At 54.7% G+C, this 25670-nt stretch overlaps 1 protein-coding gene, 1 long non-coding RNA gene and 1 pseudogene across 2 annotated transcripts; 2 read left to right on the forward strand and 1 right to left on the reverse strand.

The window, feature by feature from the left end:
• The first annotated feature begins 28 nt into the window (after positions 1-28).
• LOC117072213 lies at positions 29-14059 on the forward strand. Its single transcript, XR_004432726.1, has 3 exons — positions 29-378; positions 11767-12404; positions 12514-14059. It is a non-coding gene; the product is annotated as an uncharacterized LOC117072213 (long non-coding RNA).
• On the reverse strand, positions 3681-3734 carry LOC117073995 (annotated as a pseudogene).
• Positions 14060-17660: 3601 nt separating the features above from the next.
• On the forward strand, positions 17661-21990 carry LCN2 (lipocalin 2). The gene is made up of 7 exons (XM_033192133.1): positions 17661-17881; positions 18472-18608; positions 20152-20231; positions 20420-20539; positions 20729-20830; positions 21636-21662; positions 21847-21990. Exons 1-6 carry the CDS (start codon positions 17744-17746, stop codon positions 21653-21655), a joined length of 597 nt encoding a protein of 198 aa, XP_033048024.1. The 5' UTR covers positions 17661-17743; the 3' UTR covers positions 21656-21662; positions 21847-21990.
• The last annotated feature ends 3680 nt before the right edge of the window (positions 21991-25670 follow it).

Raw genomic sequence — 25670 nt, forward strand, 5'->3', positions numbered from 1 at the left:
GGGGCCGTGGGCGGGTCTCGCAGAGCGGGACAGGGGGCCGAGAGCGGGGCGGGGGACCGGGAGCGGGGCAGGGGAGGAGCTCCGAGTCCCGGCCCTGCTACTCCGCTGTGTCCCACTCTTCTCGCCCCGCTTTGGCCCCGCATCTTCCATCTTCCTCCCAGTCCTTGCGGCGACCGAGCCCACAGTGTCAGTCCCCAGCGGGGACTTGAGTATGCCGGTGAAGACGAGAGCGGAAGGCGAGGGCCACGGCTTCGGGAAAGCGGGTGACCCGAGGAGGCTGCTGGAGCGACCTTTGCTTTTCCGGGGGTGCCTTCCCGGGAAGGGGAATCGGGATGTCGGCTTGGAAGGGACTTTGGAGCCCACCTCGACCCGCCCCGAGTGAGTCTGGAGTTGTAGGTGCTGTCTCGAATGCAGGGCGAGCACCCGCGAGCGGGTCACCAGTCCCATGAGAGCTACGGGTCCCCAGCCCCGTTTTACAGATGGGGAAACTGAGGCAGCTGCGGGGACAGTCGCCCATATGAGTTTTGCTCCAGCCACTTCCTTCAGCCACTTTACAGACCAGGAGTTCAGGGCCTGCTCGAGCTTAGAGTGTTTAGAAGTGGTTGAGGGTGAGCCCCCATGTTCTGTGCTCTACTCTATCCCTATCAGTGCCTTCTCCCAGCGCCACTCTCACGCTCCTGCTTGCTAGACGGAATCCAGCTTCATCCTCCTGCTGCTTACATTAGTTGCTCCTGATCTTCCACACTCTTGATTTTCCGGATTCTTTTTTTTTTTTTTTTTTTTTTTTTTTTTTTGAGGCGGAGTCTCGCTCTGTCGCCCGGACTGGAGTGCAGTGGCCGGATCTCAGCTCACTGCAAGCTCCACCTCCCGGGTTCACGCCATTCTCCTGCCTCAGCCTCCCGAGTAGCTGGGACTACAGGCGCCCGCCACTTCGCCCGGCTAGTTTTTGTATTTTTAGTAGAGATGGGGTTTCACCGTGTTAGCCAGGATGGTCTCGATCTCCTGACCTCGTGATCCGCCCGTCTCGGCCTCCCAAAGTGCTGGGATTACAGGCTTGAGCCACCGCGCCCGGCCCGATTTTCCGGATTCTAACTCCGTCAAAATGTACGTGATGTGTTCAGGCTCAGGGGAGACTGAGGCACTTGACGGGGACGGGACCGAATTTGGCCTGCTGGGCTTAGCAGCAGGAGGGACTGGCCTGGGGCGAGGAGAGCGATGCTCTGCTGTGTCAGCATCCCCAGCCACCTAGCTTTGCTGGTGTGGCCTCGCAGCCTCGCCAAATGTGAGCAATTTACAGAGCAACCTGTTGCACGTGCTTAAGCTGCCGAGGTGACACAGGGCATGGTGGCTTACACCTGTAATCCCAGCATTTTGGGAGGATCGATTGAGGACAGAAATTTGAGACCACCCTAGGCAAGAGACTCTGCCTCTACAAAAAATAGAAAAATTAGCTGAGTGTGGTAGCAAACGTCTGTGGTCCCAGCTACTGGGAGGCTGAGGCGGGAGGACGGCTTGACTCTAGGAGTTGAAGACTGCAGTGAACCTGAGATCATAACACTGTACTCCAGCCTGGGCCACAGAGCAAGACCCTGTCTCACAAAATTAAGTCCAGGGGTGGGGTGTGGTGAGAGAACCATCAGCTTCCTTCTTACCTTCTCCAGCCTCAGTTTCCCCACCTATAAAATAGGAATAATGATTCCTATCAGGATTAAATGGAAAAATAAGTGGGGAGAGGCTGGAAACTAGTGAAGCTGGTGCCTGGGAGGGCCTTCCTGGGGGCTGCTCCACCCCAGCACCAGAGGATTCATCTCTTGCCAAATATAGAAAGGAAACTCAGTGACCAACCCCTCAGCCAAAATATTTAACAAAGTTCTCTTTTTTTTTTTTTTTTTTTTTTTTGAGACAGAGTCTCACTCTGTCACCCAGGCTGGAGTGCAGCAGCGCAATCTCGGCTCACTGCAACCTCCATCTCCCAGGTTCAAGTGATTCTCCCGTCTCAGCCTCCCGAGTAGCTGGGACTACAGGCGTGCACCACCACAGCCAATTTTTGTATTTTTAGTAGAGACAGGGTTTCACCATGTTGGCCAGGCTGGTCTCAAACTCCTGACTTCAAATGACCTGCCCGCCTTGGCCTCCCAAAATGCTGGGATTGCAGGCATGAGCCACTGTGCCCAGCCCAAAGTTCTTTTTCTTTTGTCTTGGCCATGACACTGCTTGGCTTGCTGTCCAGTGTTCCTTCTGCTTCACTGCCCTTGGTCCCTGCACTGCCTCTTCCTTGATTCCCTCTACCTGAGACCTCCAGTCTGTGGCCAGCACTGAGCACAGCCCTGCTGAATGCCCAGGGGAACCTCAGGGCTGAGCAGCCAGCTGTGGCAGAGCTAGATGGAGCTCTAGGCCCAAGTCTGAGCAAATCTCAGAGGCTCATATGGGAGTGGGGGCACCGAGCCAGCCTGGGCTGTGAGGCCCCTGTTCCTACCAGTCTCAGCCCCAGCCTGTCTCTGATCAGTCCCAACCCCATCTTCTATCCCAACCTTGCCGCGTCTCACCCCTTCCCTCTGCCTCTGCCTCCCTGTGCTTGTGGTCTCCTCCCTGACCTTGCCCTGATCCTAGTCCAGCCCTTCCTCATCTGAGGGCTGAGCAAGTGGGCACAGTCTTCTTCCCCTACAGCCTGGTGGAAGGGCAAAGTGTCCCATCCTAGGCATGGCTGTTGCTGTGGTTTGAATGTATATGTTCATATGTAGGAACTCAAGACTTAGCATAGTTATATTAACAGATGAGGCTTTTAGGAGGTGATTAAGTCATGAGGGCTCTGCCCTCCTGAATGGGATTAGTAGTCTTATGAAAGGGCTTAAAGCAACTAGCTAGGTCCTTTTTGCCCTTCCATCTCTCCTGCCATGTGAGGACACCTAGACAGCACCATCTGTGAGAAACAGGCCTGTACCAGACCCTGAACCCACTGGTGACTAGATCTTGGACTTCCCATCCTCCAGAGCTGTGAGCAATAGATTTCTTTTCCTTTCATTTCCTTTTCTTTCTTTTATTTTTATTTGAGACAAAGTCTTGCTTCTTCGCCCAGGCTGGAGTACAGTGGTGCAATCTCAATCTCAGTTCGCTGTAACCTCGGCCTCTGGGTACAAGCATTCTCCTACCTCAGACTCCCCAATAGCTGGGATTACAGGGACACACCACCACACCTGGCTAATTTTTTTTTTTCTTTTTCTGACACAGAGTCTCTGTCTGTCACCCAGACTGGAGTGCAGTGGTGCAATCTCAGCTTACTGCAACCTCTGCCTCCCGGGTTCAAGCAAATCTCTGCCTCAGCCTCCCAAGTAGCTGGGATTACAGGTGCCTGCCACCACACCAGGCTGGTGTTTTTGTGTTTTTAGTAGAGACAGGGCTTCGCCATCTTGGCCAGGCTGGTCTTGAACTCCTGACCTCATGATCCACCCGCCTCAGCCTCCCAAAGTGCTGGGAATACAGGTGTGAGCCACGTGCCGGGCCATGCTTGGCTCATTGTTGTATTTTTTAGTAGAGACAGGGTTTCATCATTTCAGCCAAGCTGGTCTCGAACTCCTGACCTCAAGTGATCCGCCCACCTTGGCCTCCCAAAGTGTTGGGATTACAGGTATGAGGCATCGTGCCCAGCCCTTTTCTTTTCTTTTCTTTCTTTTCTTTCTTTTTGGGGTTAAAACTGGAAAACCTGCTGGACAAATTCTAAAAGAGCTGTAACACTTCTATTATTTTATAAATTACCCAGCCTGTGGTATTTGTTATGGCAACGGAAACACACTAAGGCAGCCGTACTCTTCCCTGGGCAGGTGGCCAGGACCCAGGGGTCTCACACACAGGAGAGAAGGGAGCCTCCATCCAGGCAGAACATGGATCCTGCCAGCCTAAAAGCCCCATTCTGGGCCATAACTTCTGTGACCTGCACTTGGTGTCTGAACCAGTGGCCAGTCTCATGGACATGTGCCCCTCTGCAGCTGTGTGACCTTAGTGTCCCTGGGTTTCCTTCAGCCTCTGTGGACACACTTCCCTATGTCCCTTGCCCTTGCCTCTTCTGCAGCCTGCCTCTTAGGAATTAGGTTCCAAGCCAGGCATCGTGACTCATGCCTATAATCCCAGCACTTTGGGAGGCTAAGGCGGGCGAATCACCTGAGGTCAGGAGTTCAAGATCAGCCTGGCCAACATGGTGAAACCCATCTCTACTAAAAATACAAAAATTAGCTGGGCATGGTGGTGCGAGCCTGTAATCCCAGCTACTTGGGAGGGTGAGGCAGGAGAATCGCTTGAACCCAGGAGGCAGGTGTTGCAGTGAGCCGAGATCGTGCCACTGCACTCCAGCCTGGGTGACAGAGCGAGACTTTATCTCAAAAAAGAAAAAAAAAGGCCGGGCGCGGTGGCTCAAGCCTGTAATCCCAGCACTTTGGGAGGCCGAGACGGGTGGATCACGAGGTCAGGAGATAGAGACAATCCTGGCTAACACAGTGAAACCCCTTCTCTACTAAAAAAAATACAAAAAACTAGCTTGGCGAGGTGGCGGGCGCCTGTAGTCCCAGCTACTCGGGAGGCTGAGGCAGGAGAATGGCCTAAACCTGGGAGGCGGAGACTGCAGTGAGCCGAGATTGCGCCACCGCACTCCAGCCTGGGCGACAGAGCGAGACTCCATCTCAAAAAAAAAAAAAAAAGAATTAGGTTTTTCAGGGCCAGATGTAGTGGCTCATGCCTGTAATCCTAGCACTTTGGGAGACTGAGGTGGGAGAATTGCTTGAGCCCAGGAGGTCAAGGCTGCAGTGAGCTAAGATCATGCCACTGCACTCCAGTCTGGGCAACAGAGTGAGACTCAGTCTCTAAAAAAAAAGAAAGAAAAAGCCAGGCACGGTGGCGGCTCACACCTGTAATCCCAGCAGTTTCGGAGGCCGAGGAGGGCGAATCACCTGAGGTCGAGAGTTCGAGACCAGCCTGACCAACATGGAGAAACTCCGTCTCTACTAAAAATACAAAATTAGCCAGGTGTGGTGGTGCATGCCTGTAATCCCAGCTGTAATCCCATGCCTGTTATTGGGAGGCTGAGACAGGTCACTTGAACCCGGGAGGCAGAGGTTGTGGTGAGCCAAGATCGCACCATTACACTCCAGCCTGGACAACAAGAGCAAAACTCCGTCTCAAAAAAAAAAAAAAAAGAAAAGAATTAGATTAAGTCCTGTCCCCTCTGAGCATGGTACACATACCTTTGGTCACCTCTTTCCTCCCCTGGTTTCTGTCACACATGTGTCATGAAGGTTCGAGCCTGTGGCTTTAGGTCAGCCCTATCCAGACTTCAGGCCTGGGTTTACACCTGCCTCTGGGATAGCTAGCTGGCATGCCCCCCAGGGACCCCCACATGCCACCCAACATGCCATCTTTCTCACCTGCCCTGCCTCAACAGCCAGTGGGGAACCCAGGAGTCCTGCCGGCCTCTGCCCATTCCACAACTCCGCAGCCCCGCTCTGCCACTTCTGCTGACCCACCAGTTGCCCATCTCTCACACCCAGGGAGTCTCTCCCTGAGTGTCCTACCGCCCTTCATCACATCCAGAACCTACTGAAGGGATGAATTGCAAAATTACTATGCTGAGTGAAAGAAGCCAGGCAATAAAGAGCATTTACTATATGGTCCCATATAGAGAGGTGATGCAGACTCATCTACAGTGACAGGAAACGGGTCACGGGCTGCAAAGAGCAGTGGAGAACTGGAGGGAAGGATTACCAAGGGCGGGAGGACTCTGGGCGGTGAGGGATATGCTCACCATCTGGATTGTGGTGGTGGTTTTGTGGGCATTTATGTATGTCACCACTTATCAAATTGCTCAAAAACCACAATGGGCCGGGCGCGGTGGCTCATGCCTGTAATCCCAGCACTTTGAGAGGGTGAGGAAGGCGGATTACCTGAGATCAGGAGTTCAAGACCCGCCTGGCCAACATGGTGAAACCCCTTCTCTACTAAAAATACAAAAATTAGCCAGGCGTGGTGGCAGGTGCCTGTCGTCTTAGCTACTTGGGAGGCTGAGGCACGAGAATCGCTTGAACCCAGGAGGCAGAGGTTGCAGGGAGCCGAGATCTTGCCACTGCACTCCAGCCTGGTGACAGAGTGAGATTCCATTCCCCCCACCTCCCCGCAAAAAAAAAACACACAGTGAAAGGAGTATGTCAGAAGGTCTCGGGATCTCCCAGTGACCAAAGCTGAAACAATTTGAGCAACAAAATAAGGTGGGATTGGATAATCCAAGGTATAAAATAAACATCCACAAGTCGGCCAGAAGACAAAACTATAAAACATTTCTTTTCTTTTCTTTTTGTTTTTTGAGACAGGGTCTCGTTCTGTCACCCAGACTGCAGTGCAGTGGCCCAATCATGGCTCAATGCGGCCTCACCCTCTCGGGCTTAAGCAATCCTCCCACCTCAGCCTCCCAAGTAGTTGGGACTACAGATGCCCGCCACCACACCTGGCTAATTTTTTATTTTTTGTGTGTGGAAATACAGTCTCACTGTATTACCCAGGCTGGTCTTGAACTCCTGAGCTCAAGCAGTCCTCCTGCCTTGGCCTCCCAAAGGGCTGGGATTACATGTGGGAGCCACCATCCCTGGCCAAAGTTAAAGATCTTAATTGGATTCTACTTGCTACTCTAAAATCAGATGATATCTCATTCTGTAAAATAGAATGAGTGTTCCCATGAGCTGGGCAGAAATTTTACAGACAGAAAAGGGCTGAAGAAAGAAGGGTCAGAGAACAAAGAGCAGATTGATCATTTCAAAGTTACTTTCCTTGTAAAGGTTAAATAAAGCAGAAAGGACTTCCTTATCATGTTGGCTAAAACGGGCTTGTGCAGGGATCTGGCTTTTATCTGATCTGTCACTCTCCTTTTTTCTGGGAGGGAGGGTCAGATAAACAACTTAGTTTTGGCTGGTGACCTGGAGCTGCAGCATCAGTGACTCCATTTTGGATTGGTCCAAACCAATGGGCTCCTGTACATTTTATCGAACAAGTCCATACTTACATAGCTAAGTGATTGAATAAGTAAGTGGGGGACAAAAGACAAATCTGTGCAGAGGAATTCCAAATAATCTCGGGACCAAGTGTGGCTCAGGCCACTGCACTCTAACCTGGGCGACAGAGCAAGACTCTGTCTCAGAAAAAAAAAAAAAAAAAAAGCTAGGTGTGGTGGTGCACGCCTGTAGTCCCAGCTACTCTGGAGGCTGAGGCAGGAGAATCACTTGAACCCGGGAGGTGGAGGTTGCAGTGAGCTGAGATCGCAACACTGCACACTAGCCTGGGAGACAGAGCAAGACTACATCTCAAATAAATAAATAGACTGGGCACTGTGGCTCACGCCTATAATCCCAACACTTTGGTAGGCTGAGGCAGGCGGATCATGAGATCAAGATCGAGACCATCCTGGCCAATATGATGAAACCCCGTCTCTACTAAAAATACAAAAATTGGCCTGGCACGGTGACTCACACCTGTAATCCCAGCACTTTGGGAAGTCAAGGTGGGCAGATCACCTGAGGTCAGAAGTTCCAAACCAGCCTGGCCAACGTGGTGAAGCCCTATCTCTACTAAAAATACAAAAATTAGCCGGGCGTGGTGGCACGCACCTGTAATCCTGGCTACTCAGGAGGCTGAAGCAGGAGAATTACTTGAACCCGGGAGTCGGAGGTTGCAGTGAGCCGAGATCACGCCACTGCTGTCCAGCCTGGGCAACAGGGCAAGACTCTGTCTCAAAAAAAATTAAAAAAAGAATAATAAAAAAATCAAAGAAGAATTTCAAATAATTTCTGTAGATACTCAGCCCCCCAAGGAGGTGGAGCAAAACTCCCTACTTCTTAGGTGTGGGCTGTGTATAGGGACGTCCTTCAAAGAGTAGAGTATGGTAAGGGGGAGAAGAGTGACTGTCTGGTGGAGAAACCTGACCAATGCCCCTCAGTCAGGTGACCAAGGCCAACATCCATGGTGATGCCATGTTGATGTCAGTACCCTTGAATAGGATGTGGTGCAAAAATGGCATTTATTTTTAATTTTTAATTTTTCGAGACAGAGTCTCGCTCTGTTGCCCTCCCAGGCTGGAGTGCAGTGGCGTGATCTTGGCTCACTGCAACCTCTGTTTCCTGGGTTCAAGCAATTCTCTTCCCTCGGCCTCCTGAGTAGCTGGGATTACAGGCGCATGCCACCATGCCTGGCTAATTTTTGTATTTTTAGTAGAGATGAGGTTGCATCATGTTGGCCAGGCTGGTCTCGAACTCCTGACCTCAGGTGATTCACCCACCTCTACCTCCCAAAGTACTGGGATTACAGGCGTGAGCCACCGCACCCAGCCTGGCTATTTATTTTTTTTATTTATATTGCCCACGCTGGAGTACAGTGGCGAGATCATGGCTCACTGCAGCCTATACCTCTGGGGTTCAAGTGATTCTCCTGCCTCAGCCTCCCGAGTAGCTGGGACTACAGGTGCATACCACTACGTCCGGCTAATTTTTTTTTTTTTTTTTTTTTTTTTTGTAGAGATGGGGTTTTGCCATATTTCTCAGGCTGGTCTCAAACTCCTGGCTTCAAGCAATACTTGCCTTGGCCTCCCCAAAGTGCTGGGATTACAGATGTGAGTCACGGCACTCAGCCTAGTGTTATCTTTATGGGAAGATTTGTTAACATGTGATTCAATTTCTGTTAACGGTCAGAGGATAACTCAGATTTTTTTTTCTTCTTGAATCTCTTTTGTAATTTATAATTTTCTGGGAAATTTCCCATTTCCTTACTTATAACATTCTCTCATTATCTTTTTAATATCTCTAGAACTCTATAGTTCTGTTCATTTTTTATTTCTATGGTTGTTTATTTGTGCCTTGTATCTTTTTGTCATGAGAAATTTTTCCAAATTTCTATTCAATTAGTCTTTTCTAAGAGTCAAGTTTTGTCTTTGATATTCGCATAAAATAGGAAAATCTTTCTCTCTTCTTGATTTCTTCTCCTGATTGTTTTCTTTCTTTCCTTCTTTTTTTTTTTTTTTTTTTTTTGAGACTGAGTCTCGCTTGGTCGCCCAGGCTGGAGTGCAGTGGCGCTATCTCAGCTCACTGCAAGTTCTGCCTCCCGGGTTCACGCCATTGTCCTGCCTCAGCCTCCCAAGTAGCTGGGATTACAGGCACCTGCCATCACGCCCGGCTAATTTTTTGTATTTTTAGTAGAGACGGGGTTTCACTGTGTTAGCCAGGATGGTCTCGATCTCCTGACCTCATGATCCGCCTGCCTCAGCCTCCCAAAGTGCTGGGATTACAGGCATGAGCCACCGCGCCCAGCCTCTTCCCTTCTTTTAAAACATATTTTATTTTATTATTATTTGAGACAGGGTCTTGCTGTGTCACCCAGGCTGCAGTGCAGTGGCACGATCTTGGCTCACAGCAACCTCCGCTTCCTGGGTTCAAGCAATTCTCTTGCCTCAGCCTCCTGAGTAGCTAGGATTACAGGTGCGCACCACGACGCCTGGCCAATTGTATTTTTAGTAGAGATGGGGTTTCACCATGTTGGCCCCGCTGGTCTTGGAACTCCTGACCTAGGTGATCCACCTGCCTTGGCCTCCCAAAGTGTTGGGATTACACGTGTGAGCCACCGTGCCTGGCCTGAGTCTGTTTCTTATTGGATCCTGTTGTCTGGTAGAAGGAGGTCTTCAAAGTTTCCAGACTCCTGTTCAGCCAGGATTGCTTTCAAATGGATCTTCCCCAAGGTTGGCTCAGGCCACAGGAAGACCAGACACCCCTGCCGGCCCTTGGGGAGTGGTAGACCTTGGGCAGCCTCCTCTCCACTGACCAGCAAGAGTAGATCCAGCCTATCCCTTGCCTTTAGACTTTTCTTGGTGGTAGTCGGACCCCAGTCCACAAGCTCCAGGGCTGGCAGTCAGCTCCTCTTCTGTGGTTCTCTGAAATGGCCCTCCTTGGGCAGGAGGCAGAGAATCGGTTCCTTCCTAGTGCCTGCTCCTAGTGAGGATAATTAGTTAGAAGGAGAGAGACTCTGGTCAGGAAGGAACCACCTTTGAGGCCTTTGCATAGGAGGCAAGGCTCTCTGGGTGGCTTGTAACACTCACAGCACATTTAGTAGGGGGGACACACTGGTGTGCACTTTGGTGCCTGTACGTACCCTGAGCTGCACAGGAAGGGGATGAGGCAGGGTGGGGGGAGGCAGGAAGAGGAGGAGACAGGCTGGGTGCGGTGGATCATGCCTATAGTCCCAGCACTTTGGGAGGTGGAGGCAAGAGGATCACTTGAGGTCAGGAATTGGAGACCAGCCTGGCCAAAGTGGTGCAACACCCGTCTCTTCCAAAAACACAAAAATTAGCCGGGTGTGGTGGAACACACCTGTAATCCCAGCTACTCAGGAAGGCTGAGGCACGAGAATTGCTTGAACCTGGGCAAAAGTTGCAGTGAGCTGAGATCACGCCATTGCACTCCAGCCTGGGTGACACACATAGACTCAGTCTCAAAAAAAAAAAAAAAAAAAGGGAAGAGAGACACTGGGAGAAGGGCCAGACTCCCACCCCCAGCCCCAGCACCTGCCTGGGACACAGCTGAGCCCTGAAGCTCCTCAGCCCTGGGCTGGGGGCTCGCAGCCCAGCTGCAGCTCCCTACACAGGCAAGGCTGCACACGACCTGGGTCCCCTCCTGAGAGGGGTCCAAGTCCCTTTGTGAAGTGGTCTGGAGTGCAGGTGGCCCAGGACAAGAGGAACCCGGGGTGTGGGGAGAAGGGGTCTGTGGGGTCAAGGGGACTATGCTGGCTGGAAAATGGCCCCCCAAAATATATCCATGTAAATGAATAATGTAAATATAACTTTATGTAGAAAAAAATTTCAGAGGCTGGGCATGGTGGCTCATACCTGTAATCCCAGCACTTTGGGAGGCTGAGGTGGGCGGATCACTTAAGGCCAGGAGTTCGAGACCAGCCTGGCCAACACAGTGAAAGTGCATCTCTACTAAAAATGCAAAAAAAATTTTTTTTTTGAGACGGAGTCTCGCACTCTTGCCCAGGCTGGAGTGCAGTGGCGCGATCTCGGCTCACTGCAAGCTCTGCCCCCCAGGTTCACGCCATTCTCCTGCCTCAGCCTCCCGAGTAGTTGGGACTACAGGCGCCCGCCACCTCACCCGGCTAATTTTTTTTTTTTTTTTGTATTTTTAGTAGAGATGGGGTTTCACCATGTTAGCTAGGATGGTCTCGATCTCCTGACCTCGTGATCCGCCCGCCTCGGCCTCCCAAAGTGCTGGGATTACAGGCTTGAGCTACCGCACCCGGCCAAAAAAAATACAAAAATTAGCCAAGCATGGTGGCACACACCTGTAGTCCCAGCTGCTCGGGAGACTGAGGTGGGAGAATCGCTTGAACCAAGAAGCAGAGGTTGCAGTGAGGCGAGATCGCACTATTGCAGCCTGGCTGACAGTGAGACAACGTCTCAAAAAAAAAAAAAAGTATTTGCAAATGTGATTAAGGATCTTATTCTTTATTTTTATTTTTTAATTTTCATAATGGTTAATATCCTAATGCCTGTTCTTTTCTTGGTGCACATTTGTTACAGTACCTACTGCCTGATTTTTAAGGTGAATGAATGAAATATGTAATTACTCAAAGGCAAATGACACTTAAGCTCTTTTTTGTTGTTGTTGGTGGTGTTGCCCAGATGTTTTTCCTTTCCTGAAGAGCAACAATGTTCTTATTCCTTTTCTTTTCTCTTTTTTTTTTTTTTTGAAACAGGGTCTCGCTGTGTCACTCAGGCTGGAGTGCAGTGGTGTGATAATAGCTCACTGCAAGTTCGTGGTAATTTGCTGTAGTAATTTGATGATTTGGGAACTTCTCGGCTTCTCTAGATTGCAGAAGATGCTAACAATAGGAAATTCACTGTTAAGAAAGCGAACTCTTGAGAAAAAGCCAAGGGTGTGGCCTGTGGATGTGGGGAAGAGGTGGCCAAGCCGGGGGCCCCAGAGGTATGGGAAGGAAGGGACCTGAATCAAGGGAACCCAGCAGTGTGGGAGGAGGTAGCTGAGGACAGGGGACCCAAGCGTGTCAGCAGGAGGTGGGACCCAGCGGTGTGGGGAGGTGGCCCAGGACAGGGGGACCTCAGATTGTAGGCAGAACCTGGAGAACCACGAGACACTTCAGTTGGGGCAGACCCAGGCTGAGCTCCCAGGGAGGGGCACTTGGGACTCCAGTGAGCTGGGAGAGGCCAGTGCCCACCCAAGGCCTGAGAGAGTCTGGGTCCAGGGAGGGGCGCCCAGACCTGTGCCCTGCAGCCTTGGGCCTGCCTGTCATGGCAACGCAGAGGGCTCCCCTCCTGACAGGTGATTCTGAGAGTCACGGGAGTGGGCAGGAAGTGGTCCTCCCTCTGGCCCAAGGTCTGGGCCACCAAGCTTTGTACCCAGAGACTCACACTTCCCCCCCGACCTCTGACCTGGGCCCTCTGAGAATCGGGCTGAGAAGGACAGTGGCCAGGTGAAGGCCAAGGTCTCTGGGTGTTCTCAGGCGTCTCCTGCTACTCTGCCGCTGGCACTGCCCTCCCTGCCCCTCACCCCACTCTGCACTGGTCCAAGTTGGCCCCTCCTTTTGAAGGTGAACACGTTCTCCCTTTGGAGCCAGACCTGGTCCTCACTGCCTGTCACAGCCTTGTTCATGTCCCCCTCCCCCAGAGGGGGAGGCCCAGCCACAGAACCCACCCCCTCAGCTGAAAAAAACACGTGCTGCCAAGGAGAAGTTGGGGCCCGGTCTGCGATCTCCCTCCACCACTGGGATGAGGGGAGGGCATGAGAGGCTGCAGCCTGCTCCATCCTCAGCCCCCGCAGGGCACCAGAGGGGCCCCAGGCAGGAGGCTGTGTGTTGTTCTGGAACCAGGGATGTGTTCAAGGACATTTGGTCTCACTTGACCCTTCCGGAACCTACTACCCTGCCCCCTAGGCTGGACACGCTCCTGGCCTGTCCTGGGCTCTCGGGAGAACCAGCTTTCAGGAGAGCCAGACTGGTCGTCTCACCCAGCCACCTCTGATGGTGCCAGTGGAGGCCTAGCCAAGGACCTGGAGAGCAGGAGCGCGGGAGCATGTGGGGTAGCGCAGGGGTGGCCGCAGTGGAGACGCCCCTTTCCTGGGGTGCTGGGGGCTGCAGTCCAGGCAGGAGGGGTGCAGAGCTGAGAGGAGCATTGGTCTTGAGCAGCACCAGGGCCATATGGGACAGAGGCCTATGACAGAAGGACTGTGGCCCAGCTCCATGGGAGCCTGGCACCACCACTGCCTGCCGCTGCCTGTGTCCATCCTAGACCCTGCTCAGAGCCTTGACGTCCACTTCGCTGCCACCTATGATCACTGTGGGCCCTCTCGCCCGCATGGGAGTCCAGGCTGCAGAGTAAAAGGCAGAGCACCCATCTAAGCGGCATGCCTGGGCCAGGCACCTAGCGATGGAACCAGCAAGGGCCCTGGGCCCAGACCTCAAGCAGCAGGGCCTGCTTCCCCCTGTCTGGCGGACCCCAGGGGTTCACCATAGGGAGGAATCCAGTGGGTGTACTTGGGGGAGGGTTGGGAGGGGTTTTCCACAGGCAGGCAGGATCCCTGTCAGACAGAAGGGGCAGGAGGGCCTCAAGGCCCCTTGGCAAGCCTTGGCATGAAAGAAGATGGGGGTTGGAAAACTGTTTCTGGAAACAAGAGATACAGCCCAAGGCCCTGGCAGGGCAAACGCCTCACACTAAACAGCTCCTCCCGTTCCTGGGTGTTTGAGAGTCGGGTGCCCAGCCTGGACCTGCCGTGACCTAGGAGGGCCGATCTGCAGACACCAAGACTTCCTGCATCTGTGACTGGGCCTCCTGGGGGCATCTTGACTGTAGACTCCTTCCAGGTGTGGTCCCTGGCTCCTAGAAGCCTACCCAGTCACCTTCCGCCCAGCCTTCAAACACGTCAGAGGGTTAACCATTCATGGCCACGCTGATCACTGCCCACAAGATCCGGAAACAAGAACAGGGATTCCTGAGATGCAAGGACCGCCAGGAAGCGTCTTGCTGCCTTCATGCGTGGATAAGACCAGGGGGTCAGACTGGATTCCTGAGATGCAAGGACCGCCAGGAAGTGTCTTGCTGCCTTCATGCATGGATAAGACCCGGGCCTCTCCATGGGAAGACGGACTGCTGCAGTCTCTGGGGAGCACCCGCTCTTGGGCATGGAGAGTGGGGAGAGCTGCCTGCTAGAGACGGCGGAGGGGGTTGGGAGCAGCCGGAGTGCTTCCGGCCTCTGGCCACAGAAAACCCAGGCAGGGACCTGTTTTTAAGCTCCTGCTGTTGCTAAGCCGACCTGCACAACAGGACTTGGGAGCCCAGCACAGCTCCTCTCAGGAGGGGCTTGGCCCCAAAGCTTCTGCGTGGCTCATTGAGGGCTCACTAGAGACACCTGCGGCTCCTTGAGAGACAGCAGGACCAGTCCAGCGGCCACGGTGGAAACCACAGGAGGGGCCGAGGGAGGCGGGTGGGTGTCTGGCATGCCATGCACAGTACCACATGTGTCATGGAGACTGTCCCAGGAGCCCCGGGGCCCAGGGACTCCCCCAAGCACTGAGCAGTGTGAACCTTTGCATACCCTCCTTGGCCAGGGCCCAATGAATGGGGCCCATTGGGAAGGGGGTGGGTGAGGAATGGGGCCCCAGTGTCCTGTAGACCCTGGAGCCCTTGGAGTCAGTTAAGTCTGAATGGGAGGTCTACACCATGGTCCTTACCCAACCTTCCTAGTGCTGAGTCCTGAAGCTTGTGTGGTGGGTATGTGTAGAGCTGACCTCCTCCCTGCAGCCCTGCTGGACTCTGAAGAGAGCCAAGGCCGGTGGGTAGGAGACAGGCCTGGAGCTGGTGCAGAGAGAGGAATGAGCCCTGCATGGGTTTGATCAGAAACTCAGCCTCGTGTAGGGACACTCTGGGGCCCGGTGCTGTCCGTGCATGACCTCACAGAAGCGCAGAGCCGCTCTCTCTATGGAGGGGCGCCTGATGGGGTTGGGAGCTAGGCAGAGATCTGCATGCATGCGGAGGAGCCAGGCTTCAAGCCGGGCTGGGGGACCCCCAATCGGGGCCATCTCCCCTTCTGCACCTGGCTCTGGTGTCTTCCCGCTGCGGACCCAGTACCCTGCTCACCCACCACATTCGTACCCTGGAGTCCTGGGTCCTCAGAGATCCATGACACTGCCCCATCCCCAACTTCAAATTCTCTGGGGCTCCACCCACTGGTCTCCCCTACATGAGGCAGTCACCGTAGACTAGAGGGTGCTTTTTAGAGTCAGGTCACTCTATTGTCCAGGCTGGAGTGCAGTGGCACAATCATAGCTCACTGCAGCCTGGGTCTCCAGGGCCCAAGTGATCCTCCCACCTCAGCCTCCCTGAGGATACGTGGTTTGTTTGTTTGTTTGAGACAGAGTCTCACTCTGTCGCCCAGGCTGGAGTGCAGTGGTGCGATCTTGGCTCACTACAGCCTCTGCCTCCCGGGTTCTCCTGCCTCAGCCTCCCGAGTAGTCGAGATCATAGGCATGCATCACCCCACCTGGCTAATTTTTGTATTTTTAGTAGAGACGGGGTTTTGCCATGTTGGCCAGGCTGGTCCCTGAGGATACTTTTTTTTTTTTTTTCCCCGAGATGGAGTTTCCGTCTGTCACCCAGGCTGGAGTGCAATGGTGCAATCTCAGCTCACTGCAACCTCCACTTCCCAGGTTCAAGCAATTCTCCTGCCTCAGCCTCCCGAGTAGCTGGGATTACAGGCATGTGCCACCATACCCAAATAATTTTTGTATTTTTAGTAGAGACGGAGTTTCACCATGTTGGTCAGGCTGGTCTTGAACATCTGACCTCAGGTAATCCACCCGCCTCAGTCTCCCAAAGTGCTGGGATTACAAGTGTGAGCCACTGTGCCCAGCTGAGGATACTATTTTTTTTTTTTTTTTTCAGACAGAATCTCTTCTGTCCCAGGCTAGAGTGCAAAGGCATGATCTCAGCTCACTGCAACCTCCGCCTCCTGGGTTCAAGCAATTCTTCTGCCTCAGCCTCCCGAGTAGCTGGGATTACAGGTGCCCGCCACCACGACCAGCTAATTTTTGTATTTTTAGTAGAGATGGGGTTTCACCATGTTGGCCAGACTGGTCTCGAACTCTTGACGTCGTGATCCACCTGCCTCGGCCTCCCAAAGTGCTGGGATTACAGGCGTGAGCCACCGCACCCGGCCTGGCTGAGGATACTTTTTAAGGTCAAAGACAGTAGCAGAGGTGGAGTTCCTGGGAACAGGGTCATGAGTGGAAGAGTGGATTCGGAGGGAGGGAGTAGCCACTGGCTTCCTCAAGAGAGGGAAAGCTTTGGTGCAACATCGTTCCCCTGCAGTTTTGCTCATCTTTGCTTCCTTCCCTTTCATCACCCAACCGGGCAGGCAGGACAGGGCCTGAGGGGGCAGGGATCCAGTGGGGGCCTCTCGAGACTAACCCCAGCTCAGGACTCCCAGGGCCCCTTCCCTGAGGCCCCACTGCCCCCGAGCCCAGGTTGGGGATCCAAAGCAGCACGTAGGCAGAGCCAGTGAGGTCCCCATTAGTCCTGTTGAAAACTCTAAAAGCAGCGAACCCTCAGTCCAGCCTCAGGTCAAGCATCCAGGATGGCCTCAGCCCTCGTGGCTGAGATGGGTGAGCCATCTCTGCGGACACTGTGCAGGGCCTACGATTCATCACTGCCTCCCAAGGATGCCAGCCAGGCCCCCATTGAGATAACTGCTTCCCTACTGGACAAGGCTGGGACCAGCCATCTCGGCTCCAGAACCCCTGGCCTGGGCTGCTGGGTTCAATGGACAAAGGCTGTGATTAGAGTCAGAGGGGTGGTCTCAGTGACCTCAAGGATAAGGCCAGATCCTTGCACTCTCAATGACCCAAAGCAACAGATATCCAGAACAGCAGTGTGGTGCCTTCACGTCCCCACCCATCAGCCCGACTCACCCAGGACAGGGACTGTAGCCTCAGCACTCAACCTGTGTGCCCTGTGTGGGGTCTCTTCCCACTGCATTCACAGGAGAGGCAGGGTCCCTCTGGGGTCTGCTGGGGTCCCCCCTGCAAATGGGGCAAGGAGCTGTCTCAAGGCCTCTGGAGCACACGCAGGTCCCGGCATGGGGCTCCTGGGAGGGCCATGATTCTGGGCTCCATGAGTTCAGAGCAGACGCCTTGTTTTTCCTTGTCCACTGTCAGCCACCCCACCCTCCTCTGGCCCTTAAAAGAACCAGGAAACAGCACATGATCTGTTGGAAAGAGGCATTCATTCTTTCCTTTCTGTGGGCATGGGGAGGGGACCACAGGGCACATACCCCACCCTGGGCTCCAGCTGAGCAGGGGTGTCAGAGATGACAGTTCTTTCAGCTCACAGGCCACCGGCCCACACACAGGGCAATCAGAAGAACGGAAGGGCACTAGGAGTGCACAGAGGGAGTTGTTGTCCCTGCCAGAGGCGCCGCACTCCGGGAATGTCCCTCACTCTCCCCATCCTTCTGTCTTGCCCAATCCTGACCAGGGGCAGAAATCTTGCCAAGTGTTTCCGCAGGAGTTGCTGGCAATTGCCTCATCTTCCTGGTCTTGGCAAAGGATGAATCAGCCCACACTAGAGCCCATAAATAGGGCCACCCAGGTGAGCCTCTCACTCGCCTCCACTCCTGCCAGGCCCAGTAGCCACCACAGCGCCTGCTTCCTCAGCCCTGAAATCATGCCCCTAGGTCTCCTGTGGCTGGGCCTAGCCCTGTTAGGGGCTCTGCATGCCCAGGCCCAGGACTCCAGCTCAGACCTGATCCCGGCCCCACCTCTGAGCAAGGTCCCTCTGCAGCAGAACTTCCAGGACAACCAGGTAAGGGGCCAAGAGGGGCACCTGCAGGCGGGGCGCAGGGAAGAGTGGGAGCAGAGGGGAGGAGAGGTGAAGAGACTCAGGAGGAGCGTTGGGCAGGACTCCAGGTTTCCAGGACGCCATGAGTCCAGGGTCCAGGTTTCAGCTCACTCGTGCCACCAGGGTCCCTGATGGAAACCGTGCCCCTTCCCCCCATCCCCACCCCCATCCCAGCCTGAACAGACTCCCCCAGGTCCACGCCCCCTCTCCCATAACCCCCATTGTCCAAGGAAGGTGGGAACACTTTTAGTCCCCCCCGCACAGATGAGGAAACTGAGGCTCAGGAAGGCCCACCAGCCATGTGCCTCCTCCTGTGAGGAGGTCACCCTCCTCCCTGCCAGACTCAGAACCGCCTCTTCCCCCAGGCCTCCCTTCTAGGCTGACGGCCTCCTGCTCCTGCCACTTCACCAGTGCAGGCCCAGCCTGGGCCCTGCTGCCCAGCTAGAGGGGCTCGTGGTTCCAGGCTGGGCTGCTCAGAGGTGCCACAGGGACAGAGCTGGAGGGGTGGCTCCTAGGACCATTCCTGGGCTGTGCCTATCATCAGTCCCCTGCAGTTCCAGGGGAAGTGGTATGTGGTAGGCCTGTCAGGGAATGCAGTTCGCAGAGAAGACAAAGCCCCGCTAAAGATGTATGCCACCATCTATGAACTGAAAGAAGACAAGAGCTACAACGTCACCTCCATCCTGTTCAGGTGAGGGCTGACATCTCCTGGGGGTATGAGAGGCAGACTGATATCACAAGCAAGGGATGGCCAAAGCTGAGGGATCCTGTCATTCACCTCACTGTTCTGCCCGGAATTCATCTGTGTTCATCCTTCCTGTATTCCTTAGAGCAACGTTTGTAGCGCATTTCCGTGCAGACACACAGACAGTGGTAGGGATGGACACGCACAGTCGTTAGAAAACAAGACGGAGAGAGGAGGGGTGCCCGGGAGCGGGAGGAGGGGACACCGGCTCCAGCCTGGAACCCCACCCAGGCCTTCATGGAGGGCTTCCAGGAAGGTGGTCTTAAAAGAGCCAACCTGCTTCAAAAGGAAGTGAGAGGTGTTCCCGGCAGGGGCCGGAGTCAGAGAGAACCCCCCTTCAGGAAGGAGCAAGGCATCACAGGGTCGCCTTGAGCAGAGCTGCTGAGCAGCCTGGAGGGGCAGGCAGCCACACTAGCACATAGCACAGTCCTCAGACCCTGCCCCAGCGGATCTGCTGCAGAGTGGCTTAGAGTTGGCTGCAGGGTGGGGATACTTGGTGGGGTGCAGCTTGGGAGGTCGGGAGACCAGCGAAAGTGAAGCAGGGCCATCATAGGTGGGAGAGAACAGGTGCAGGGTGAAGGGGCGGGGAGCCAGGGATCAGCCGTTCCCAGTGGGTTTCTTTTTTTTTTTGAGACGGAGTTTCACTCTTGTTGCCCAGGCTGGAGTGCAATGGCGCGGTCTCGGCTCACCGCAACCTCCACCTCAAGTGATTCTCCTGCCTCAGCCTCCCTAGTAGCTGGGATTATAGGCATGTGCCACTATGCCCGGCTAATTTTGTATTTTTAGTAGAGACAGGGTTTCTCCATGTTGGCCAGGCTGGTCTTGAACTCCTGACCTCAGGTGATCCGCCTGCCTCGGCCTCCCAAAGTGCTGGGATGACAGGCATAAACCACCACACCCGGCCTCCCCAGTGGGTTTCTGACTGGCAGCTGAGTGGATTGGGATTAGGGCATTTGTGGAGCAAGGAGCAGAATACAGACAGGTTGGGGAGCTCAGCCCTGGGGTGTCAGGGGATGGGAAGTGGGAGGACTTAGGGATGAGGTCAGGTTTGACCCGAGAGGTAGAGGAACTGTTGGCGCGGAGCAGACTGGAAGTACCAAGGTGGTTCCCCAGGAGAAGGTATAGGAAGAGAAGCAGCAAGTTGAGCCCAGGGGAGAAATGCAGGGTTGCTGTGTGTGTGGGGTTTAAACCACCCAGGGAGGCAGCCAAAGGAAAGAAGGACATGGGGTGCTGGAGGGTCTGAGCAGGGTCCAGGGACCCCAGGCAGCAGACCAGGACGGATAGCCTGGGATCAGCTCAGAGGGAAGGCCCAGGCCCATCTCAGCTGGGTGGGGTAGGGCCGCTCCAGGTAGGTGGGGACGAGCCATCACGGGTTGGGCCGGACTGAGAGCATCCGAACCCTGCTGCTGCCCTGGCCCCACCTTGTCCGGCACAGGAGGCCCAAGCCTGAGTTGTCTCCCCTCTCACCTACCCATCTCTCCCTCCCAAGGAAAGAGAAGTGTGACTCCTGGATCAGAACTTTTGTTCCAGGTTCCCAGCCTGGCGAGTTCACACTGGGCAACATTCAGGGTGAGTCCTGAGTGAGGTGGGGCCCTGAGCTGGGGCTCCGGGAGGCTGAGCAGGGGCACAGACCTTCCTGCCCCTCCACAGAGACGTGTTGTATGGGGAGGAGCCCGTGCTGATGGGCTGGGAAGGGAGGGGACACCTCCCTCCTCCCATCCAGGGCAAGGCTGACCCCTCACCGTCCATGCCTGCAGGTTACCCTGGAATAACGAGTTACGTCGTTCGAGTGGTGAGCACCAACTACAAACAGTATGCAATGGTATTCTTCAAGAAAGTTTCTCAAAACAAGGAGTACTTCAAGATCACCCTCTATGGTGGGTCCTCTCCCATCCCCTCGGGGACTGGCTCCTGATCACACTTAGCGGGAGGGGAGGCCGGTCCCCACCTGCAGGAAGAGGTCATTCCATAGACCCTCCATGAGGAAGGGATCTGAGGCCTCACCCACTCATTCAACGATATTTATGTGGTGTCTACCGGCCACTCACTGGCCATCTTGGTCGCAGGGAGAACCAAGGAGCTGACTTCGGAACTAAAGGAGAACTTCATCCGCTTCTCCAAATCTCTGGGCCTCCCTGAAAACCACATTGTCTTCTCTGTCCCAATTGGTAATGGCCAGTCTGGATGAGGGGATGGGGACATGGGAACTGTTCAGGCGGGATGCTTCCCTACCAGGGAGGAGGGAGAGCAGAGACTCAGTCGTCAGCTTTAGTCACTGGAAGAGTGGACGGTCCAGGAGCTCCTTGGAAGCCACTCTGGGTCCAGGAGGACTGTGCCCCATCCCAGGGTCTATGGGACTCCCAGGGACCCGGGCCCCAAGTGCTCTTTCCTGGCAGTTTAGCCAGGGTCTGCCCAGATGAGGATTTCAGGCCCGGGCCAGAGTATCCATTTCTCAGTCTCACTGGCCTGACACCTCCGGCCACCCTCCCAGGCCCCCTTGTTCTGGGCCATCTCCCCCCACCCTCCCAGGCCTCGTCACCCTGGGTTTTGCTGTCCTGGCTGTCCTCCCTCCCCTGGGGACTTGCTCACCACTGACTTGGGAGCTGTCCTTGACTCCAGGGAGCCTGGCTTGGGCAGGAGGCTCCAGTCAGGCCATTCAGAGAGCCACTGGCCTCCCCCAGGCTGAGAGCCTGCCTGGACTAGTAAACAGGCAGGACACCTGGGTGCCCGAGCAGCCTGGGAGCTGGGCCTCACTCAGGGCTCTCCTTCCCCAGGCCTTTCTCCCGTATCCCCTGCCCCGCCATCTGCCCCTCTGTTGCCCCATCCCTGAAAGGAACCCCCACATCTTCTGCAGCTGGGCCAGGTGGGGCAGGGGCTGCCCAGGGACAGTGCAGAGGACACACACACACACACACACACACACACACACACACACACACAGCTGCCTGTTCTGACAGACTTTCTCCCCAACAGACCAGTGTATCGATGGCTGAGTGCACAGTGAGTGTGTCTGGGTGGCCGGGAGAGGGCTTGTGGGAGGCCAGGGTGCAGTGGGCTGGGGGTCTTGGGCCTGCCTTTGCTCTTCCCCCTGCCCCCCAGCACAGCTGCTGTCTTTATTCTGCTGTCCCCATCTCGGGTGCCTCCCATCTCCCTGCCCATCACCCTCATATCCACCTCTGTCCAGGGTGCCACCAGCTGCCACACCAGCCCGGACACCATTGAGGGAGCTGGGAGACCCTCCCCACAGTGCCACCCACCCAGCTGCTCCCCAGGCCACCCCGCTGGTGGAGCCCCACCTTGTCTGCTAAATAAACATATGCCCCCAGGCCTCTGAGTCCACACTCTTTGACCCCTGGGCCTTTGAGGAAGGGGAGGGGCAGGGGGCTCCCACTGGCATCACCCCCAGGGTCTGCACCCCCAGGATGGAGCCCAGTGAACCCAGCCTGGGTGTTAGGGCTGCAGAGTGAAGACACAAGCCCCCCGTCATCACCAGCAGCTTTGTGGCTGACTGCCCTGAGTCCTTCCCACGTGGTGTAACACCGCACTCCCTCCTGTTGTGACATGGAGCCCAGCCCCAGAGCAGCGGCAGTTCTCACATTCCCCTGCCTAGGAGGGTGCCCAGTCCATCGCAGACATGCTGGGCCACACCCCATCAGAGTGTGGCAGGGGCATGCGCAGCTGGAGGCAGAGAGGGTTGGCTCAGTGGGGGTGGTCCCTGCCTCTCTGCCACCCACTGTGGGTCCTGTGGGTGAGGAGCCATGTCCAGGCTAACTCCGTTTCAGAGCGCTGCCCTTTACCCCACACCTCCCCACCTGATGACATCCAGACCATGTTGGGTGTGCATTCTGAAGCCAGGGGCAGGGCCAGGGGGAAGTGAGGAGGGGCTATGCCGCCAAGAATCCAGTTCCCCAGGACTCAGAGGGCTCCAGGCCTGCACTCATCACTTGGCTGTGGGTGTCAGGCCCGACAAGCCCCTGGTCCCCCACTGGCCGCAGAGGCAATCTCTGCAGGTCTGCGTCACACACAGGCACTCCCTCTTCAGCCCCTTTTCCCGGTGCAAGAACAGAGGCCAGAGTGGGTGGGGTTCTCCTGAAACCTCATGGACAGACACACCACCCCGTTCACCCTCGTCTGGGCTAAGGAGAGATGCTGGCACTGTGAGCCCGCTCCAGCCTCGGACCCCAAGGAGCAGGACAGGCCTGAGACCCAGGCCCAACAAATGATGCCAAAGCCTCGGAAGTCTGGTCCAGACTCCCGGAAGAGGCCAGGTTGGGGCAGCCCGGGCTTTGAGAGAGGGATGGGACTGTTCCCAAGCCCAGAGAGGCTCTGCGCTGAGAAAGGCACCCAGGGACTGCTAGCTGGCCAAGGGGGTGGACATCACATCCAGCACGCCTGGCACTTGGGCTCCAAGTGGAGCAGCAGATCCAGTTTCCTAGCTTGGCCCAAGCAAGGCAGCTTCTTGTCACCCCTGGGCCTGCTGAGCCTTTCAGGATCAAACTCTTAGGGCCTAGAAGGGCTTTGTGTTTCCTTCCGGGTGGCCAGAGGTTTGAGTTTCCTATTGCCACTATTGAAAGAGGCCGGATGGCCAGGCGCGGTGGTTCACACCTGTAATCCCAGCACTTTGGGAAGCCGAGGCGGGTGGATCACCAGGTCAGGATATCAAGACCAGCCTGGCCAACATGGTGAAATCCTGCCTCTACTAAAAATACAAAAAAATTAGCTGAGCGTCGCAGCGCGCACCTGTAGTCCCAGCTGCTTGGGAGGCTGAGGCAGGAGAATCGCTTGAACCCAGCAGGCAGAGGTTGCAGTGAGCTGAGATTGCGCCAGTGCACTCCAGCCTGGGCAACAGAGTGAGCAAGACTACGTCTCAAAAAAAAAAAAAAGAGGCAGGCAGACAAATATCTGGGCAGATAGGGGCAAGTCCCCATTGAAACCCCACCTCCAAGCCAAAGACAGTTTAAAGCCTGAAAGCTATGCTACAACTCAAATCCATGGACCAGATTAAGACCTTGTCATCCTACTTGGCATGCTTTCCTCTGATTGGATTGATCCCCACCCTTCACCTATTGTACATTTTTACATATACTTCCCCATCCCTAATTGCTTTTTTTTTTTTTGAGACGGAGTCTTACTCTGTTGCCCAGGCTGGAGTGCAGTGGCATGATCTCAGCTCACTGAAAGCTCCACCTCCTGGGTTCACGCCATTCTCCTGCCTCAGCTTCCCAAATAGCTGGGACTACAGGCACTCGCGACCATGCCCAGATAATTTTTTGTATTTTCAGTAGAGATGGGGTTTGCACCGTGTTAGCCAGGATGGTCTTGATCTCCTGACCTCGTGATCTGCCCGCTTCAACCTCCCAAAGTGCTGGGATTACAGGTGTGAGCCACCGCGCCTGGCCTGTTCTTTTTTTTTTTTTTTTTTTTTTTTTAATGACACGGAGTCTTGCACTATCACCCGGGCTGGAGTGAAGTAGCACAATCTTGGCTCACTACAACCTCCACTTCCCATGTTCAAGAGATTCTCCTGCCTCAGACTCCCAAGTAGCTGAGATTACAGGTGCCCACCACCATGCCCAGCTAATTTTTTTTTTTTTTGTATTTTTAGTAGAGACAGGGTTTCACCATGTTGGCCAGGCTGGTCTCAAACTCCTGATTTTGTGATTCGCCCGCCTCAGCCTCCCAAAGTGCCTAATTGGTTTTTTATACTGTCATGCCCACCTCTGAGTGGTGTCTTTGTTTTAGCCTTTTTTGCATACTCACAAGCCAGTCAGCATGCATTCCCCATTCTGAGTCCAGAAAAGCCCAGGACCCAGCCACACTGAGGGAGAGACTGCCCAACTTGGGGTGCGGGACCACCCTCACATCCCCTCTGCTGAGAGCTGTTCCATCACTCAACAAAATCATTCTCTGTCCTCCTCACCCTTTGATTGGATACAGTGTATCCTCATTCTTCTTGGACTCGGGACAAGAGCTTGGGACCCACCAAGTGAGGGTACAAAGAAAGCTGTAACAGTGGTGGGGTTGAGTCGGCTCTGGAGCCACAGGCCAGAGGGGATAATAGGGCTGACATCTGCCTGGGCAGGGGTGTCACTGGCTGGGGGTTTCCAGCTGGTAGAATGACCAAGAAAAATCCTGTGTCACTATCACAAATCACCACAAACTGTGGGTTTAAAACACCACCTATATATTCGCTTTCAGTTCTGGAGGTCAGAAGTTTGAAACCAGTTTCACTGGGCAGAAATGAGTGTCCACAGAGCTGTGCTCCCTCCAGAGGCTCTCAGGGAAGCTGCTCCCTGCCTTTCCCAGCTTCTCATGCTGTCTTCCTTGCACCCTTTAGCCTCTGGCTCCTTCCTCCTTCAAAGGCAGCGGAGCATCAGCAAATCTCTTTCTCTGCTGAGGGCCTCACTCTCAGTCAAGGAGAGCAGGCTAGGCTGGGCACCACGGCTCACATCTGTCATCTGAGCATGTGGGGAGGCTGAGGTGGGAGGATCACTTGAGCCCAGGAGTTTGAGATCAGCCTGGGCAAGATGGTGAAACCCTCTCTCTATAAAAATAAAAATATTAGCTGGGTGTGGTGGTGGTGCACCTGTAGTCTCAGCTAATCCAGAGGCTGAGGTGGGGAGTTTGAGGCTGCAGGGAACTATGATTGTACCATTGCACTACAGCCTGGGCCACACAGCAAGACCCTGTCTCTAAAAAAAAAAAAAAAAAATTAAAAAAATTAAGCTTTAAAAAGGAGGTGAGCCTGACCTGGATGAGAGACCATTCCCCAAAATTCTTTGGGTGTTCAGTGTCCTTCTTGCTCTCGCTCAATCTACTTCAGGGAGGAGAAGGCAGGGCTGACCATGTGCAAGTCAGTGGAGACCCTTACAGCAGACTTCAGACTCCACCATGCCCCTGCCTTCCTCAGGTAGAACAGTGAGGGTGGCTTCTGGGACAAGAGAGGATTCCACCCCATTGTCACTGTCTGGGATACACGCTTGGGCCTGATCTGGCATTGAGGATGGC

This window comes from Trachypithecus francoisi, unplaced genomic scaffold (genome assembly GCF_009764315.1).
Source record: "Trachypithecus francoisi isolate TF-2019V2 unplaced genomic scaffold, Tfra_2.0 Contig01585, whole genome shotgun sequence".
In the NCBI taxonomy this organism is placed as follows: domain Eukaryota; kingdom Metazoa; phylum Chordata; class Mammalia; order Primates; family Cercopithecidae; genus Trachypithecus; species Trachypithecus francoisi.

Coding starts and splice junctions, on each gene's coding strand:
- LCN2 (XM_033192133.1), top strand. CDS start 17,744: ATGCCCCTAGGTCTCCTGTGGCTGGGCCTAGCCCTGTTAGGGGCTCTG. Junction 17,882..18,471: donor AGAACTTCCAGGACAACCAG/GTAAGGGGCCAA, acceptor AGTCCCCTGCAG/TTCCAGGGGAAGTGGTATGT. Junction 20,232..20,419: donor CACACTGGGCAACATTCAGG/GTGAGTCCTGAG, acceptor CCATGCCTGCAG/GTTACCCTGGAATAACGAGT.